The 18998-nt window shown below is 34.4% G+C and overlaps 1 protein-coding gene across 7 annotated transcripts in view; it reads right to left on the reverse strand.

The window, feature by feature from the left end:
* The window catches only part of CCDC88A (coiled-coil domain containing 88A), a 142980-nt gene that overhangs the window by 101145 nt on the left and 22837 nt on the right, over nt 1–18998 (reverse strand). For all 7 annotated transcript variants that reach the window (XM_045446092.1, XM_045446097.1, XM_045446096.1 and 4 more), the window contains exon 3: nt 8250–8358. In XM_045446092.1, coding sequence (XP_045302048.1) covers nt 8250–8358 — 109 coding nt within the window. The remainder of the gene's footprint in view (nt 1–8249; nt 8359–18998) is intronic.

The raw sequence follows: 18998 nt of genomic DNA on the forward strand, positions 1-18998 counted from the left end.
CACTCATGCTCTGTCTCTCAAAAATAAATAAATGTGAATTTTTTTTTAAAAAGTGGTAAGATACATAAAAAATGTATAGAGAAAGAATTTTAGCAATATAACTGAAAGAATTGAGAAAACCAGAGCAGTTATTCATTCAACAAATATTTACTGTGTGTTTATTATCTGCCAGACATTGTTCTAGAAAATGGAAATACAGCAACAAACAAAAATCTGTGCTCTCATGGGGTAGACAGAAAATAAGTAAGTGATTTTGATGATAAGTGCTAAGTATAAAAATAAAGCAGGGAATGAGAAGGCGTACTGGAGATTGTGTTGTTTCACAGAACAGGGAGAAATTCTATCCTGGTATGAAAACAGCCTGGAGAACACCAATACTTAATAAAAAGAAAAAGACCAAACAAGAATGAACTGGCAAAATTTGCAACTACGTGGATGGAACTGGAGGGTATTATGCTAAGTGAAATTAGTCAGAGAAAGACAAAAATCATATGACTTCACTCATATGAGGACTTTAAGAGACAAAACAGATGAACATAAAGGAAGGGAAACAAAAATAATATAAAAACAGGGAGGGGGACAAAACAGAAGAGACTCATAAATATGGAGAACAAACTGGGGGTTACTGGAGGGGTTGTGGGAGGGAGGATGGGGTAAATGGGTAAGGGGCACTAAGGAATCTACTCCTGAAATCACTGTTGCACTATATGCTAACTAATTTGGATACAAATTTTAAAAAATAAAAAAGAAAATTAAAAGAAAAAAAAGAAAGAACTGTCAGAGATTACATTAAAAGGAAAGTAACAGTAAAGGTGCTCTGATACGTACAAGTAATTTTATTCCTAGTACTTTTTGTTGACTTACAGTTTTTCTATAAAAAGTGGTATATTAACTACATTTTTAGTTGACCATCTAAAAGCTTTATTGATATACACACAAGCTTCCGTGAATTAAAGTTCATATTGCTAAAACACTGTAAGAAAGGCTATTTCATGTTTGTGCCAACACAGACAGTATTTAGTTAATCTTTAAAGATAACTTGAACTACGGGGTACCTGGGTGGTTCCGTCAGTTAAGTGTCCGACTCTTGATTTCAGTCCAGGTCATGATCTCGTGTTTTGTGAGATTGAGCCCAATGCTGGGCTCTGTACTAACAGCATTGAGCCTGCTTGGGGCTCTCTCTTCCTCTCTCTCTTCCCCACCCCACTTGTGCTTGTGCATACTCTCTCTTTCTCAAAATAAATAAACTTTAAAAATGTATCTAAGCTCATTTAAGAAAAAAAAGATAACTTAAACTAGGCTTCTCCTTCTTCCTAGAAGTTATCCAGAAACTACTTTCACAATAAGAAGTTAAACGATACTTCTGGCAAAGGTCTGGGCTCATATCCCTTTCCTGAATTACACACTGAGCAAAATGCTGTTACTAAAACTGCACATTACTATAGTACTAAACATAAGTTTCAAAGATTTCTAAAATATAAGAGTCTCTTCTCTAAGACTGATGATATAGGGCTACCTAGGTGGCTCAGTCAGTTAAGTGTCTGACTTTGGCTCAGATCATGATTTCACAGTTCATGGGTTCAAGCCCTGTGTCAGGCTCTGTGCTGACAGCTCAAAGGCTGGAGCCTGCTTCGGATTCTGTGTCTCCCTCTCTCTCTGCCCCTCCCCTGCTCATGCTCTGTCTGTCAAAAATAAATAAAACATTAAAAAAAATTTTTTAATGAATAAACATAAAAAATATTTAAAAAATAAGACATGATCTATTTTAAAAATTCAAACATAATTACATTTATAATATTTGTATTTATACTTTTATCTGTGTTATTAGTGAAAAGAATTAAGACATTTTACATTTTAGTAGTCTATAAAAAAAAAGTAAATGAATGGCATTAAAAGGAAAGAACATTTCGGGCACCTTGGTGTCTTAGCTGTTGGGTGGCCGACTTTGGCTCACGTCATGATCTTGCAGTTTGTGGGTTCGAGCCCCGCATCGGCTCTATGCTGACAGCTTGGAGCCTGGAGCCTGATGTAAATTCTGTGTCTCCCTCTCTCTGCCCCTCCCCCGCTCATGCTCTGTGTCTCTCTCTCCAAAATAAATAAACATTAACAAAAAAGTTTTTTTAACTTGTTTAAAAAAAAGGGAAGAACATCTGACCAAAATGTCAAAAATATGATATCAAGTATGTGTTGTATAAAAAACAAAGAGTCTCATTTCCTTGGCTACTATATTTTATTAATAATCCAAATATTGGCTATTATAACACATATTAAACAAAAACCTTAATAAGTACCACCTTTCTCTGGCAACTAGATTAATGGTACCAGCCCATTTCTTTTTAGTATTAACGACATTAACCATACAAAAACGTCCCAATAAATTTAAATTTCCTAATAGTATTCTTTTTTTTTCTGAGCCTCAAATGATTCAGCTTATTATTTTAGTGGTAGTTGAGGAACCACCTTGCTTCATTCAGTACTTATTTAAACTGCAGGCACAGTAGTCAAGACAAACACTGCTGCTGACAGAATTATAAAAATGGACTAAGATTTTACTAGCAAACTGTGTCTCTGACAATCAAGTTCACTATTCATTCACAGGAATAAAAACAACGCTTTTTAAAAATTCAAAGAGCCTAGGTAATTTTTCATGGTAGTTATAGCTTACTTATTTCTGACTTGAAAATTTCAAATATTTATTTGCAAGACAAAAATACTTGCCATATATGGATCAAGTGATTATCTGAAAAGGTCTAACTGCCACTAAACATGAAGAAGAAGAAGTGCATGTTCAATGAACTTCTCACAATCTATTCTCACCAGTTATTTCTCTCAAGACCTCTTATTATTACTCCCTCATTGTACTTATTTATCACAATCAAAAGTATTTTATTTAGTCATTTACTTGTCTATTATCCCTCTAATAAAACCGCTAAGTTCCATGAGATGAGGGACATGGTTTGTTGTGTTCACCACTGTAGCCCCAATGCCTTAGCATTCAATAACACGTAGCAGAAAAGAGAGGAAATCTGAATGACACTGTAATTCTTACTGAGCTTGTACATATTCCAAATCATTAAAATGAAAAAAAGGAGTAATACTGACACTTAAGTTTACCTATCATTACTAAAAAGATTCAATGAAATAATTTCTTCCACTAATAATCATTTCAGGGTATTCTGTCAATCTTCTTTTCTCCCTGGGAACCATTTCATCAAGATGACCCTGATTCCTACCAACCCATTAAAAAAAATTTGGAGACACACATTTATGAATTTTAGCATACCCAAATTCATTTTCCTTTTGTGAAACAGACCCACCATAATGTGTGACAATATTTTACCTCAATACTTTTTCTGAGGAGCATATGAGATATAAATAAATATTTTTAGTAGTTTTAATAGATTTCAGGGAAAATTTTGATTTTTCCAAAAGACAGGTAATTTAACAGGTGACAAAACTGCACTGATTTAGACTTTAACTTGAAATCTGTCTTATATTAAACCAGGCCATGTGTGTCTTGGTTACATATATAAGGAAAAAAAATTAGCAAATCAATTAATTGTGTAAATAAGACAGATGATCTATTCCTGAAGATACTTTAGAACTGTCCTGGGGGCGCCTGGGTGGCTCTGTCAGTTAAGTGTCCAACTCCTGATCTTGGTTCAGGACATGATCTTATGGATCATGGGATCAAGCCCCGCATCAGGCTCTGTGCTGACAGCATGGAGTTTGGGATTCTGTCTCCCTCTCTCTCTGCCCCTTCCCTGCTTGCTCTCCATCTCTTTCTCAAGGTAAATAAGCATTTAAAAAAAAGTTTAGAAGTGTCTTGGAAACATTTTATCTAAGAATATGAAGCACTGGGTTGATGGCAGAAATAGTTTGGTAAACTGACTCTACAGGAAAAACACAAGGGAGTAATACAAGGAGAATTTCAATCTTCAGTAATATTTTGTGTTTTAAGTATCTGAAACAACACTGACAAAATGTTAAGATATTCATTCATGTCTAACCCAAAGTTAGTCCATTGGTATTCAAACAGATTAATAAAAAGAAAAGAATATGTAAGTGGTCATCCAGCAAATGTTAATGAAATATTACAGATGTGTCTAAAAAAAATGGTGTCAATTCAACACAAGTCAAAATACTAATAATAAAATCACCAGGCATGATAAACATTTGGGCTTTTCAATTCTGGCACTATTAACATTTTGGGCTGGGTAATTCTTAGTTTTGGGAAATTGTGCTGCGCACTCTAAGACACTTAGCTGTATTTCTGGCTTCTACCCACTAAACGCTAGTAGTATTCCTAGGTGTAAGAACCAAAAATGTCTCTAATTACTGCCAAATGTCCCCTGGGGGATAAAAGCACCCTCCATTGAGGACCACTTATTTAAACTATTGAACTGATGGATTTCACAATTCTATCCTTCCCAAATTTCTTGGTGACTACAACATCGTTAGATTAACATGATTAATAAAAAGGTAATTTCAACACTTAGCTTTAGGCAGGAGGAAGACAAAGAACAAGACAGCAGTAGTTTAATAAAAAAGAAATACTATTTCATGCTACAACATGAATGAACCTCGAAATCATTATGCTAGGTAAAAGAAGTCAGTAACAAAAGACCACATAGTGTACAATTCCATTTTTATGAAATATCCAGAACAGGCAAATATACAGAGACAAAAATAGATTTTAGCAACTGCCTAATGCTGGAGTGGTGGTGGTGGTGGTGGTGGTGGTGGTGGTGATAAATGTGTGTGCAGGACAGGGAAAATAGGAGTAACTGCTTTTAGATATAGGGTTTCTTTCTGGAGTGACAAAGCTATTCTAAAATTGGTTATTCTAAATATACTAAAAACCTCTGAATTGGACATTTTTAATGGGTTAATTATACGGTATATGAAGTACATCTAAATAAAGCTGTTTAGAAAATAAAAGCAGTGGTACACAATACAGAATTAGGTTGCACTGACAACTGATTTAAGATTCTGATGCAGAAATCCCTTTGCCTTCCAAGGAGTCTCACTGAAAGTTTCAAGGCAAACTTCCATCTCTCTAAAGATAGTGTAAAACCAAAAATCCAGCATTGTTTTTTTTAATTTTTTTTCAAGTTTTATTTATTTTTGAGAGAGAGAGCATGAGTTGGGGAGAGGCAGAGAGAGAGGGAGACACAGAATGAGAAGCAGGCTCCAGGCTCTGAGCTGCCAGCACAGAGCCCGATGCGGGGCTCGAACTCACAGACCGTGAGATCATGACCTGAGCTGAAGTCAGATGCTTAACCAACTGAGCCACCCAGGTGCCTCACAGCATTGTTTTAAAGAACAAAACTGAAGACTGTCAAAATAAGCCACTGTATCACTTAATCTAGTCATTTGTTTCATATCTGAAAATACTGATATCAAACAACATTAAAAGACAAAACAGATGTATCATAAAACCTAACTTACTCATATCAACTGAAGGAAAATGACAGCTGGAATATTGGCAAATAATAAACAAAAGTTTATAAAAAATCTAGCACAGACTTATTTCTGACAAGGAGTACTAGATATTAGAAAGGAAGGAAGGAATCCAAAAATGCTAGATAATTTTTAAAAATTTCTTTTAAAATGACTGAGCTCAAAAGAAAATAAAAAGATAATCCTCAGTTAAAAGATAAAACAAAACAAAAACCTGAACCCTACAAAGGAAGACAAGAAAGAAGCTGTTTTTCTTGGCCTTTGGTAGAGACTGAGGAGGGTTATTTCCCTAAGGATTTGCAATAATGTAGCACCAGCTTAAAAAAAAAAAATGTAAACACATAATTTACATACACACAAATGCAGAGAAAGAGATTCAGAAATCCACATATTCAGGCACTAATAGAGGTACTCTCCAGGCATTAGAAGTATGTTTGTATTTTGTCATCTTTTCTAGTTTGGTATAGTATACAAGTATTGCTTCTAAGTATAGAGCTGCTTAAAATAAAATGGTTCTGGGATTGTTGCACAAATAAAACAAATTCTCTCTGGAGCAATACATCTTTGGCCCAGACACAAAGTATTCCCACAGACAAATCCCCTCCCACCCAAAATAAGGTCACAATTACACACACACACACACACACACACACACACACACACACACACACACATACACACACCATTGCCCCTGCTGCCACCACCACCATAAGAAACAGCAAACTGAAAACAAAATGCAGGTTCAGATCCCCACGGATCTGACTTCAGATTTTGGAATTATCAGGCATAAAATCTAAAATAGAAAAATTTTTTAATTTCTGAAGAAATAAAGGAATTATAAGAATGATTAATAACAACATGAAAAGGCAAAGATATAAAGAATCAAACAGAACTTCTACAAAGGAAGGATGTAATTACTGAATCGAAAGTTAATCAGTGGGTTAAACAGAACATCTGACACATATGAAAGGCAAAATTAGCAAACTGGAGAGATAGTCCTGAAAAAAATACTCAGAATACAGTACAAGACTGATAAGGTAAAAGAAAGTTTAATGAACATGGGGGATAGAGTAAGAAACTAATAAACATGTAATAGAAATACCTGAAGGATATCAGGCTAATATAAAAGGAAAGAGACATGAGAAGAGACAATATTAGCAACCAGGAGATAAAGTTTAACCTAGGAACAAAAATTAGACTAATAGCTGACATCTCTAGAACTGAAAGGAATCCCGAGATAGAAGAATAAAATCTGTAAAACACTGAGAGAAAAGTAATTGTTAAAGAATTGCATACCCAATAAAATGATCTTTCAAGAACAAGGGTAAAATAAAGGCATTCTTGGACAAATAAAACATTGAGAAACTTTACCATCAACAAGCCCTCTTTAAATAAATATTTAAAGATATACTTCAGTAAGAAAATAACACCAAATAGAATTCTGAGGTACAAAAGAAAACCATGGTGGGGGGGTGGGGAGGAAAACACATAGTTTGATCTAAAGGAACACTGAATCTATTTATTTAACACTACTTTCAGTATCTAATCTATGGGGTTTTTAAATTTATGGGGTTTTAATACTTTCAGTATCTAATTTATGGGGTTTTTAAAAAAGAAAACACAAGACAAGAACAGCTTAAAGATCATAAAGGGAAATAAATGGAGTTAAAGCACTCTAACATCATGGAACTATTACATAAAAGAGTAAAAATACCAAGTAATTTTGGCCTTTTTTTTGCTAGGTAAGAATGGAAGGTGTAATTTCAAGAGTGGCCTATAAAAAAAAAAGAAGTAGGATAAAAAACATTTACACCAGTAGAAAAAAATATGAGGAAACACTTATAAATGGTACAATTCGCCATAATAATTTAAACATTTAAAACTCATTTGCATTCAATCGTAGAGCTTTCAACTGTATAAAGGAAAACTTGACACATCTATCATCATAATAAGAGATTCCAACTCATCTTTCTCAATAACTGATAGATCAAGAGACAAAATTAATCAGGCTATGGAAGTCTGAAAAATGCAATTAACAAACAAGCTTGCTCTGACTCTGCACCCAAAAAACTGGAGAATACCTATCTTTCTGAAGCACACATCAAACTTTAATAAAATGTGACAACATAATAGGCCAAGCCAAGTAATTATTAACAAATGTCAAAGAATCAGTATCACAAAAGCCATTTTCTTTGACCAAAAATCAAAACCAAAAAAGAGTGCTTGAAAAATACCCTATGTTCAGAAATCTAAAGGCTTATTTCTAAATACCTCAAGTGGAAAAAGAAATCACAAAACGAGAAAATGCAAAAAATAAATATTTTAAAGAATACAACATACCAAAATTTGTGTAATGCACCTATGGTGATTTGTAGAGGTGTACTGATAGCCTGGAAAATGCTCATTTTAAACCACGAACTATGCATCTAATTTAAGTTTAAACAAGGACAATAAAAAGTACACTTTTCAAAGGCATAATTCAAGTAGCCTAACAAAGTGTTGCACTATGCAAGCTCTCAGAAACTGGGAACTGGTTTTAAAATTTCATAAAGTACAATAATTATTTTTAAAATTAGGTAATATGAAGTGTTTGCTTGTATCTTTAATATTGCGTAAGAAATGGATTATGTCAATTCTACTCTATCTCCAGCAAATAAACCAGTATCTGACACATAATAATTAGCATTTAGTATATTCTAGGTAAATAATACCTTTTGTTATTATACAAAAAATATGAATACATAAACATTAATTATAATACTAAATGAAGAAAAAGGACCACTTACCTGGTAATAAAATTTTATCTGTCTCACCAAAATGGATAGATTATGAATTCTAAGTGATGCATCATTGTTGACCTTTTTATTTACTCTCTGACTCTCCGATTTAGGATTGCTGTAAGAAATTTTAAAAAAATGCTTTAAACTAAAATTATACTCAAATACATGTATCAACCTATACGTGACTGAAAATAACCACATTAAAAAATGTGTATCCATCTGCATTAACAGAGATGACCCAAAGGACAGATGATGTGTTCTGTGCTTCTAATTAATATAAATGCATCTGATATTTCTAAGACAATGGCAAAATAAATTTGAAACATAAGTTACATATTTCTCTTCATTCTCATTTTGTTTCCCCATCTTCCTGGGATGAATAACCTCTTCTTTCTTTCAAATATATTTATTTCCATCACCCAAAATACATCTATTTAAATCAAGACTGTGGGACGCCTGGGTGGCTCAGTCAGTTAAGCATCCAACTTTGGCTCAGGTCATGATCTCACAGTGCATGAGTCTGAGACCTGCATCAGGCTCTGTGCTGACAGCTCAGAGGCTGGGGCCTGCTTAGAAATCTTTGTCTCCCACTCTTTCTGTCCCTTCCCCGCTCATGCTCTGTCTCTCTCTCTCTGTGTGTCTCTCAAAAATAAACAAATATTAAAAAAATTCTTAAATAAAAAATAAATAAATCAAGATTATAAAATATGAGCTAATAACCAAGAAATGGTGTATCTCCTCAATAGATAATGGGGACTATATGTGAGCAGCCACTGTTCCACAGAAGTTAAAGAATGCAGTTATGACACAGGTTAATACTTTAATCTTAGGTAAACTATACAGATTCAATGAAAGCAAATGGTTGAAGGATTCTGAAGTAGCAGAAACTGAAAAAAAAAAAAAAAGTTAGACCATGGTTAAGAATGAGAAATTCAATCACAGCCAAAAAAAAAGGCAATATAAGTAAAAATACACAAGTGTGACTATATAAAACCAAAAAGCTTCTGCACAGCAAAGGAAACCATCAACGAAATGAAAAGTCAACTTATGGAATGGGAGAAAGTATTTTTCAAATCATATATCTGATAAGGGGGGTTAATATTCAAAATACATAAAAAGCTCATACAATAACAAAAAATGAAACAATCTGATTTTAAAATGGGCAGAGGAACTGAATAGACATTTTTTCTAAAAAAAGACTACAAATGGCTATTAGGTACATGAAAAGGTACTCAACATCAGTAATCAAAAAAACACAAATCAAAACCATAATTAAGAATCACCTCATGTCTGTTAAAATGGTTACATCAAAAATGTAAGTGATAACAAATGTTTTGGCAAGGATGTGGAAGAAAGGGAACTTTCGTGCACTGTTGTTAGGAATGTAAATTGTTGCAACCACCATGGAGGTTCATGAAAAATTAAAAATAGAACTACCATATAATCAGCAACTCCACTTCTCAATATATGTGCCAAAGGAAATGGAAAATCTCAAAAAGATATCTGCATGTTCACTGCAGTATTATTTACAATAGCCAACACAGGAAAACAAACTGTCCATCAACAGATAAATGCATAAAGAAGATGTGAGATACACACACCTTATATATGTATTAAAATTATTACTCATCTATGAGAAAAGAAATTCTGCCACCTGCAACAGTCAAATGGACCTTGAGGGCGTTATGCTAAGTGTAATAAGACAAACAGACAAATACTTATATTCTTTTTAAGAATAGGAAATTCAAGTGGTTGCACTAGAACAGAAGAGTAAATCCATGCCAGAACATAAGCAGGTAAGAGCTAGTTCCTCATTAGGGCAAAGAGGTCAGGCTGGATAAAGACATTGCAAAGTGAAACGACAGACAATAAATCAGGACTCCCTATGCAAGGGCTGAATGCATATCATAAAGCAGGAACCTAAGCAGTTATTGGGACAGAGTACTATCCTATGATTATGACTTTAAATGCAGTACCTCCACACAAGAATGCAGAGAAGAAATTGATAGCTATCCAACAGAGAATAGGAACTGAATAGAAACCTCTCATTCCTTAATCCTTCCCTTTTGTACTCAGTCCATTACAATCCTAATGCCTCCAATTCCTTCCCCAGACAGATTAGACTCTACGGTGCTATATTTTGGTAATTCTCAAACTTTTAGGCTCCAAATAACTTTTTTTTCATGGGCTATATTTACTGTAACAGAAATTAAAACTGAGAAGATATCACAGTTACTTATTAAGTCATTTTTAAAAATAATAAATTTCACACTTAAAAATATCAAACAAAAAATTAATGAGAATAGCATTGTTTTACTATTTTTACACATCTCTTTATTTTTTTATATAACTTATTGTCAAGTTAGCTAACATACAGTGTATACAGTGTGCTCTTGGCTTTGGGAGTAGATTCCCATGATTCATCACTTACATACAACACCCAGGGCTCATCCCAACAATTGCCCTCCTCAATGCCCATCACCCATTTCCCCCGCCCCCATCAACCTTCTGTTTGCCCTCTGCATTTAAGAGTTTCTTATGGTTTGCCTCCCTCTCGGTAACTATTTTTTTTTTTTTTCCCTTCCTCAATGGTCTTCTGTAAAGTTTCTCAAATTCCACATATGAATGAAAACATATGGTATCTGTCTTTCTCTGACTGACTTATTGCACGTAGTATTAAATACCCTCTAGTTCCATCCACATTGTTACAAACGGCAAGATTTCATTCTTTTTCACTGCCAAGTAGTATTCCATTATATATATAAACCACATCTTCTTTATCCATTCATCAGTTGATGGACATTTGGGTTCTTTCCATCATTTGGCTATTGTTGACAGGGCTGCTATAAACATTGGGGTACATGTGCCCCCTATAAATCAGCACTCCTATATCTTTTAGGTAAATTCCTAGTAGTGCTATTGCTGGGTCATAGGGAAATTCCATTTTTAAGTTTTTGAGGACCCTCCACACTGTTTTCCACAATGGGGCACCAGTTTGCATTCCTACCAACAGTGCAAGAGGGTTCTCCTTTCCCACATCCTTGCCAACATCTGTTGTTTCCTGAGTTACTTTTAGCCACTCTGACTGGTGTGAGGTGGTATCTCAATGTGGTTTTGATTTCTATTTCCCTGATGATGAGTGATGTTGAGCATCTTTCATGTGTCTGTTAGCCATTTGGATGCCTTCTTTGGTAAAGTGTCTATTCATACCTTCTGCCCATTTCTTCACTGGATTATTTGTTCTTCAGGTGTTGAGTTTGGTAAGTTCTTTATAGATTTTGGATACTAACCCTTTATCCAATATGTTGTTTGCAAATATCTTCTCTCGTTCCGTTGGTTGCCTTTTAGCTTTGTTGATTGTTCCCTTTGCTGTGTAGAAGCTTTTAATCTTGAGGAGGTCCCAACAGTTCATTTTTGCTTTTATTTCCCTTGCCTTGGGAGATGTGTGAAGTAAGAAGTTGCTGCAACCAAGGTCAAAAAGGTTGCTGCCTGTTTTCTCCTCTAGGATTTTGATGTCACATATTTATGTCTGTCATCCACTTTGAATTTATTTTTGTGTATGGTACAAGAAAGTGGTCCACTTTCATTCTTCTGCATGTTGCTGTCCAGTTCTTCCAGCACCAGTTTTGCTAAACAGACTGTCTTTTTTTCCAACGGATACTCTTTCCTGCTTTGTTAAAGATTAGTTGGCCATACATGTGTGGGTCCAGTTCTAGGCTCTCTTCTCCATTTCATTGGTCTCTGTGTCTGTTTTTGTGAAAATACCATACTGTCTTGATGATTACAACTTTGTAGTACAGGCTAAAGTGTGGGATTGTGATGGCCCCAGCTTTGATTTTCTTCTTCAACATTACTTTGGCTATTCGGGGTCTTTTGTGGTTCCATACAAATTTTAGAATTGTTTGTTCTAGCTCTGTGAAGAATGCTGGTGTTATTTTGATTGGGATTGCACTGAAATGTATAGATTGCTTTGGGTAGCATCGACATTTTAACAATATTTATTCTTCTAATCCATTAGCATGGATATTTTTCCATTTTTTTGTGTCTTCTTCAATTTCTTTCATAAGCTTTCTATAGTTCTCAGCGTACAGATCTTTTACCTCTTTGGTTAGGTTTATTCCTAAGTATTTTATGATTCTTGGTTTGCACATCTCTTTAACATCTATTTTAAATTTAAAAAGCAGGCTTGCTCACCTTCTGCATTCATCTATTGTTTGTGGTATTTTGATTGACATACATGAAGAAAATTTAGCCTTACCAAGATATGTACTCTGAAATAAAGCGATAATTCTCTCCATAGGAGAACCTATGGAACCCCTGAGAGGATCCTCAAACCATATTCTGAGAATTACTGCTTTATTTCAACTATTATCTTGCCAGCACTCCCAACATATTAATCCTTTGTCATGTGACCAAACTCACACTGTCAATCTCCAACACTGGGCCAGTTCAACCATATTCAGTGGAATTGTTCACAACACTAGATGAGAAAATAATACAACCAAAATAAGCTGAATATCAAATAGGATAGAACAGCTAGTACTAAACTTGCCCTCTTGCCATGAAGAACTAGAAAACTAGACGAAACATAAAATAATTGTTTCAGACTTTGGACAGCAGGTAATACAAGGTTATAATCCCTAGCGAAGTAGTGGGGCACTTTACAGAATGAGGTATCAGGAGGTGTAGCCCAAGTCACACCAAACTTAAGGACACAGAGCTTAGACTTCAAGGAAACTTAAGTAACTAAAATTTTCAGAAAATAATACTAGAGACAAGGGAACTATCCTAATACACAAGAAAGCTCCAAATATATGCCCTTGAGATTTTCGCTAAATACTAAGTTTGCCTGTGTACCCTAAATTCCACAAGACTGAGCAGAGGACGACCACAGGAATGCTGCAAACTAAGTAACAACCAAAGTTCACCAAGTGCAGGGAGAAATTCAAGTTCTGATCAGCCAGAGTGAAAAAGGAATCTTGAATAAACATCCACAACATTTAGTAAAGACCTCAGAAAAATGTCTTAGAAGTAGGACTAATCTAGGGGTACCTGGGTGGCTCAGTTGGTTGGGCATCCAACTCTTGCTTTCAGCACAGGTTGTGATCTCATGGTTTCGTGGGTTCAAGACCTACATTGGGCTCTGTGCTGGCAGCATGGAGCCTGCTTGGGATTCTCATTCTCTCCCTCTCTCTCTGTCTACTCCCCACTTGTGCTGTCTGTCTCTCTCTAAATAAATAAATAGACGTAAAAAAAAAAAAGCTAGCAGTTAAGTAAAAGCTATTCCAGAACCTCCCCAACAAAGCTTATAAATAAGCCTTGAAAGGATCAAGAGGATTACAAGCAACGTGACAATCTGCCAAAATAAAATTCATCACTCCTTAAAGGATAAGATCCAGATACTACATAATATAATGATCAAAATGTCCTCTCTACAATCAAAAATTACTAGATATGCAGAAAAGGAAAAAAAATTATTCATGACCAGGAAAGAAAAATGGAAAGTCAATAGAAACAGACCCAGAAATGAAAGAGATCATAAGAAGATCATGAGAGATAAGGACTTTTAAAAAGCTATTATAAATACAGTGGACCCTTGAACAACATGGGGATTAGAGGTGCTGACCCCTTGGCATGGCCAAAAATCCACATATAACTTCTGATTCCCCCAAAACTTAATTACTAATAGCCTACTATTGATCAGAGCCTTACCAATAACATAAACAGTCAATGAACACATATTTTGTATATGTATATATACTGTATTCTTACAATAAACTAGAAGAAAAAAGAAAATTATAAGAGAAAATACATTTACATTACTGTATTTGTTGAAAATACCTGTGTGCAAGTGGACCCACACAGTTGAAGCCTATGTTATTCAAGGGCCAATTGTACATTAAAGGACTTAAAGGAAAGCATTAACATTATGTGGAGAGAAATGGAAACTACTCAAAAAAACCCAAATGGAACTTCTAAAGCTAAAAGAAAAATTTTTTAAATAATAAATATATACTGTATCTGAAATGGAAAATTTACTGCATGTGTTTAATAGTAGACAAGAAACTGTAGCAAAAGATTAGAGAACCCAAAAACACAACAATAAAAAAATCCAAAGCACAGGGAGAAAGAGGGCGAAAAGAAAAAACAGGCTGAAAAGAATGAAGTCTAAGTGATTTTGGGGGCAATATCAAACTTAAGAGAAAAGTTGCAGGGATAAGTAGTCTTCTTCCTAAACTTCCTGAGAATAAGTTGCTAACCTGACACCCAATAATTCCCAAATATTTTAGTGTTTATTTTCTAAAAACACATATAATCACATATAAAAACACAAAATCATGAAATCAACAATAATATATCACTACCATCCAATCTTTAGATTCCATTCAAGTTTGTTATTCCCAAATAATAATGGATGTCCTTTACAGGAAAAGGATCTAATTCAGAATCACACTTTTCATTCAATACTCTGAATTTCCACCATTAGTTTCTTTCAGCTTGGAAGAGTTTCTGTCTTTCCTTGAATTTCACGACCCAAACACTTTAAAAGGTTAAAGCCAGTTATTCATAGAATGTCCTTCAATTGGGTTTACTTGATTAGACTGTGTCTGAGTTATTATTAAGTTCAGGTTGTGTATCTTTGACTGCAAAAACACAAAAGCGATGCTGTGCTGTTCTCAATGCATCCTAAGAGATGGTGCATGATTTCAATTTGTCCCATTACTGATAATATTCCTTTTTATCACTTGATTAAACCAGTAACTGCCAGTTTGCTCCATGACAATCATTATTTTTCTTTAGTAATTATTAAATATTTTGTGAAAACATACTTTGTAACTATGTCAATAATCTGATCTTCAATTTATTTATTTATATCAATACACACTCATGGTTCCCTATAGTATTCAATAGATCACCATCTATTAATATAATTACTCTGATAACTATTATAGATTGCCTTTCCATTTTGTTGATTGTTCTTTTATTGTACATAAGTTTTTAGTTTGATGCAATCCCATTTGTCTAATTTTGCTTATGTTGCCTGTGCTTTTAGAGTCATATCCCTAAATGAACTCTTTTTCAAACCAATTTATAATTTTCTCTAGGAAGAATTTTTATTACATATGCTTAAATGCTTCCTAGTTTTTGCTTTTACAGTGAATGTAATATTTTAAAAATATATTTGCTAATAGGTTACTACTGATCTATGAAGCTATCAATTTTTATGGATTGCTCTTATCTTTAGAAACCTTGCTAAACTTTCTTATTCTAATGGGTTGTCTGTTGGTTTTTTCGGAGGTTGTCTTAAATTTGTAGTTTTTTCATACTGGTAATCAGTTATCCCAACACCAATTACTAAAGAGCTTATTTTCCCCTGATCTCTATGATATATTAGAATCCCATATAAGTGTGGGCCTACTTTTGGAGTCTGTTGTGTTCCATTAGCCTATTTGTCTATTCTTGTCTTTAAAACCTTATTAATATCACTACTTTTATTATTTTCTTGATTCCATTAGAGCAAGCCCCCTCACTATTATTTTCATGGAAAAACCTTGAGAATTATCAGAATCTTATTAATAATAATTTGATAAAGACTGACATTTCCATCAGTAACATTTTTAAGTTTTCCCACAAAAGTCTCATACACTTAAGTTATTTTTTTCTTATTTAGGTTTTTGTTTATGAAATGGATTTGTTTTCTATTATACCGTGTATTTGGTCATTGCTAGTATGTAATAGGAAAGCTGTTTTTGTATATTGCACTTCTGATTAACCACCTTTCAAAATTTAGTTTATTCAGTTCATTTTCTTGGGTTTTCTAGGTATAAAAAAATTCTATCATCAGCAAGTGACAGTTATCTCCTCTTCTCTAATCCTAGATCTCGTTTCTATTTCTTTTTTTTTTTTTTTTTAAGTTTATTTATTTTGAGAGAGACAGAGACAGCACAAGTGGGAGAGGGGCAGAGAGAGAAGGAAAGCGAGAATCCCAAGCAGGCTCCAAGCTGTTGGCACAGCCAAAACCGAGAGCTGGACGCTCAACCCACTGAGCCACCCATCCGTCCCTCATTTCTATTTCTATTTCTTTATTTACTTTATTTAATTATTGCATCAACAAACAATAATGAAGATAAGAGCTATCCTTATCTTGTCCTCAAATTTAATAAGACGGCTTTTAACATTTCACCATTAATATATGTTTGCTGTAATTTTCTGATAGATACCTTCCTTCAAGTTAAGTTCCCTCCTATTCTTTATTCAGTATCTAAATGGGTGCTGAACTTTATCCAATTTTTCCTGCATCCATTCCCATCTGATTCTTCTTTTTCAATATGCTAATATAGTGAGTTACACTGTTACATCTTATAATACTGAATTACCCTCACAATCCCAGATTATTTACTCCATCAGCTCCACCCCAGAGTATAACAACTATTCCCTTTTTTGGTAAATAACTCTATCATAGGCCTTCTAATACTAAATTGCCTTTATGCCTCTCACTTTCTCACTAGACTAAAAGCACCCTGACAGCAGAAACCTTATCTTATTCACATTTTTATCTCTAAAAATTAGCATATATCTTAACAATGTTGTATGAATAAATAAAAATAATAATCTGAGACTAAGCATAGTGCTTCAAAAATGGCTCCTTCCTAATAAAAGTTATGAGATGACATTCTCCAAGCTAATAACTCACTTGGCAGTCTAGAATAGATACCCCCCACTAAGGTCTGTGTACCAAAGATCAGTTGAATAACAAAGTCCTAACCTACAATTTGAGATCTACAGAAACAAGGGAGAATATGGTACTAAATAAAGCAGGCCAAATCTGACCTGTGACTGATTTGTGCCTAGTACAAGAGAATTAATGAATAGCCCAAGGCAAATGAGTCTAACTAGAAAAGTGGGTCTCTGAGGTAAAAGCACCAACCAGAACTAGTTATTTACAAGGAAACTGTATTGCAGAAGTCAGATTATGTGTGATGGCAAACAAAGACAAACAGAAGCATGATCAAGAAGTCATGGTTAAAAACACAGAATGCTGAAGGGAAAATCTTGTTTTATATAATCCACTCTGGTACCCTTAGTGTGTTAAACAAATCCTGAGTACCTACTGTGGCCATATTAATATATAAAACCTTAGTTTAGTCAATCTATCTTTGTGGAGAAAAGTACACAGATAACTGTAATTGGGAGAGGAGAGTAGGAACAACCCCAGTAACAAACATGTTAGGTAAACCTACAGTTAGTTACGTAAACATTTCATTTCCAATCACAGACATTCAGTAAATATCTCTCTTTTTCAGCCTTCTTCTATCTTATTTTTATTTTCCTTACCCTATATTTGAATCTCCTTACATACCTTTCACCTGTGACTGCCTCCTATTCACACACTGGTAACAGACCTAAAAAACACTTTAGAGATTACCTAGTTTTTCACTCATCTAAATCAGAAAATCTAAGTCCAAAGGAGTAATTTGCCTAGACTCCTTGACTTTTTTTCTTTCGCTGTCTTTCAGCCTTTTCTCAGATAGGCTCATTCAGGAAAACAAAGAAAAGATCAAAAAGAAAAGATTTTAGCAATGTTATCTATAAAACCCACATGTACAGTAAATCACTGTTTTTATTGTATTGGTTGAGCATATTCTTTTTTTTTTTTTTTTTTTTTTCAACGTTTATTTATTTTTGGGACAGAGAGAGACAGAGCATGAACGGGGGAGGGGCAGAGAGAGAGGGAGACACAGAATTGGAAACAGGCTCCAGGCTCTGAGCCATCAGCCCAGAGCCTGACGCGGGGCTCGAACTCACGGAGCGCGAGATCGTGACCTGGCTGAAGTCGGACGCTTAACCGACTGCGCCACCCAGGCGCCCCTGGTTGAGCATATTCTTAATTCTGTTTTCACAGTCAGTAACCAAACTAAAGAATATTAATTTCCTCTTCATTTCAGTTGATATTTTAATAAACCCAGATATTTAATTCTGACAACAAATATTTAAGAAAGATTTCAATATTACTACTAAATGTATAAACTAAAAAATTGTACAAACTTATAATGTAAGCCCATTATTACATGATAATATATAATTTGGATTATACTTTAAGATGAAGATGGATGTGTAATTTCCTTTTAAAAAAAATTTTTTTTTTACATTTATTTATTTTTGAGAGACAGAGAGAGACAGAGCGTGAGTAGGGGAGGGGCAGAGAGAGAGGAAGACACAGAATCTGAAGCAGGCTCCAGGCTCTGAGCTGTCAGCACAGAGCCTGATATAGGGCTCGAACCCACGAACCGTGAGGTCATGACCTGACCCGAAGTCGGACGCTCAACTGACTGAGCCACCCAGGCGCCCCTGGATGTGCAATTTCTAATAAACATGAGTGATGTCATTCCAACTTTAACAACTTTTATAATGTAAACATTATCTTTGACAGTGTTGGTACCAAGTTTCTTTGTCTTAAGTTGATGTATTCTTTAAAGTTTAAAGGTTCTTTTTAAATCTTTTATTCCCAACATTCCTTACATGGTATTTCAAATTCTACTCAGTTGCCAGAAAAGCCTTTGGCCTCCTTTGTATAAAGCTCTTCTAAAAATTAACAAGTTTTAAGAATTTAGAATTTTGGTTTGCTCAAAATCTTTTAAGAACTTTTTCTAAAGATAAATTTAATATTAAATTCTTTAAACCGTGAGAAAGATCCCTTGAAACAATTAAGACAATCCTGAATACAAAAAGAGGGAGCAGTTTAGTTTTTATACA

The sequence above is a fragment of the Leopardus geoffroyi genome, chromosome A3 (genome assembly GCF_018350155.1).
Source record: "Leopardus geoffroyi isolate Oge1 chromosome A3, O.geoffroyi_Oge1_pat1.0, whole genome shotgun sequence".
NCBI lineage: Eukaryota > Metazoa > Chordata > Mammalia > Carnivora > Felidae > Leopardus > Leopardus geoffroyi.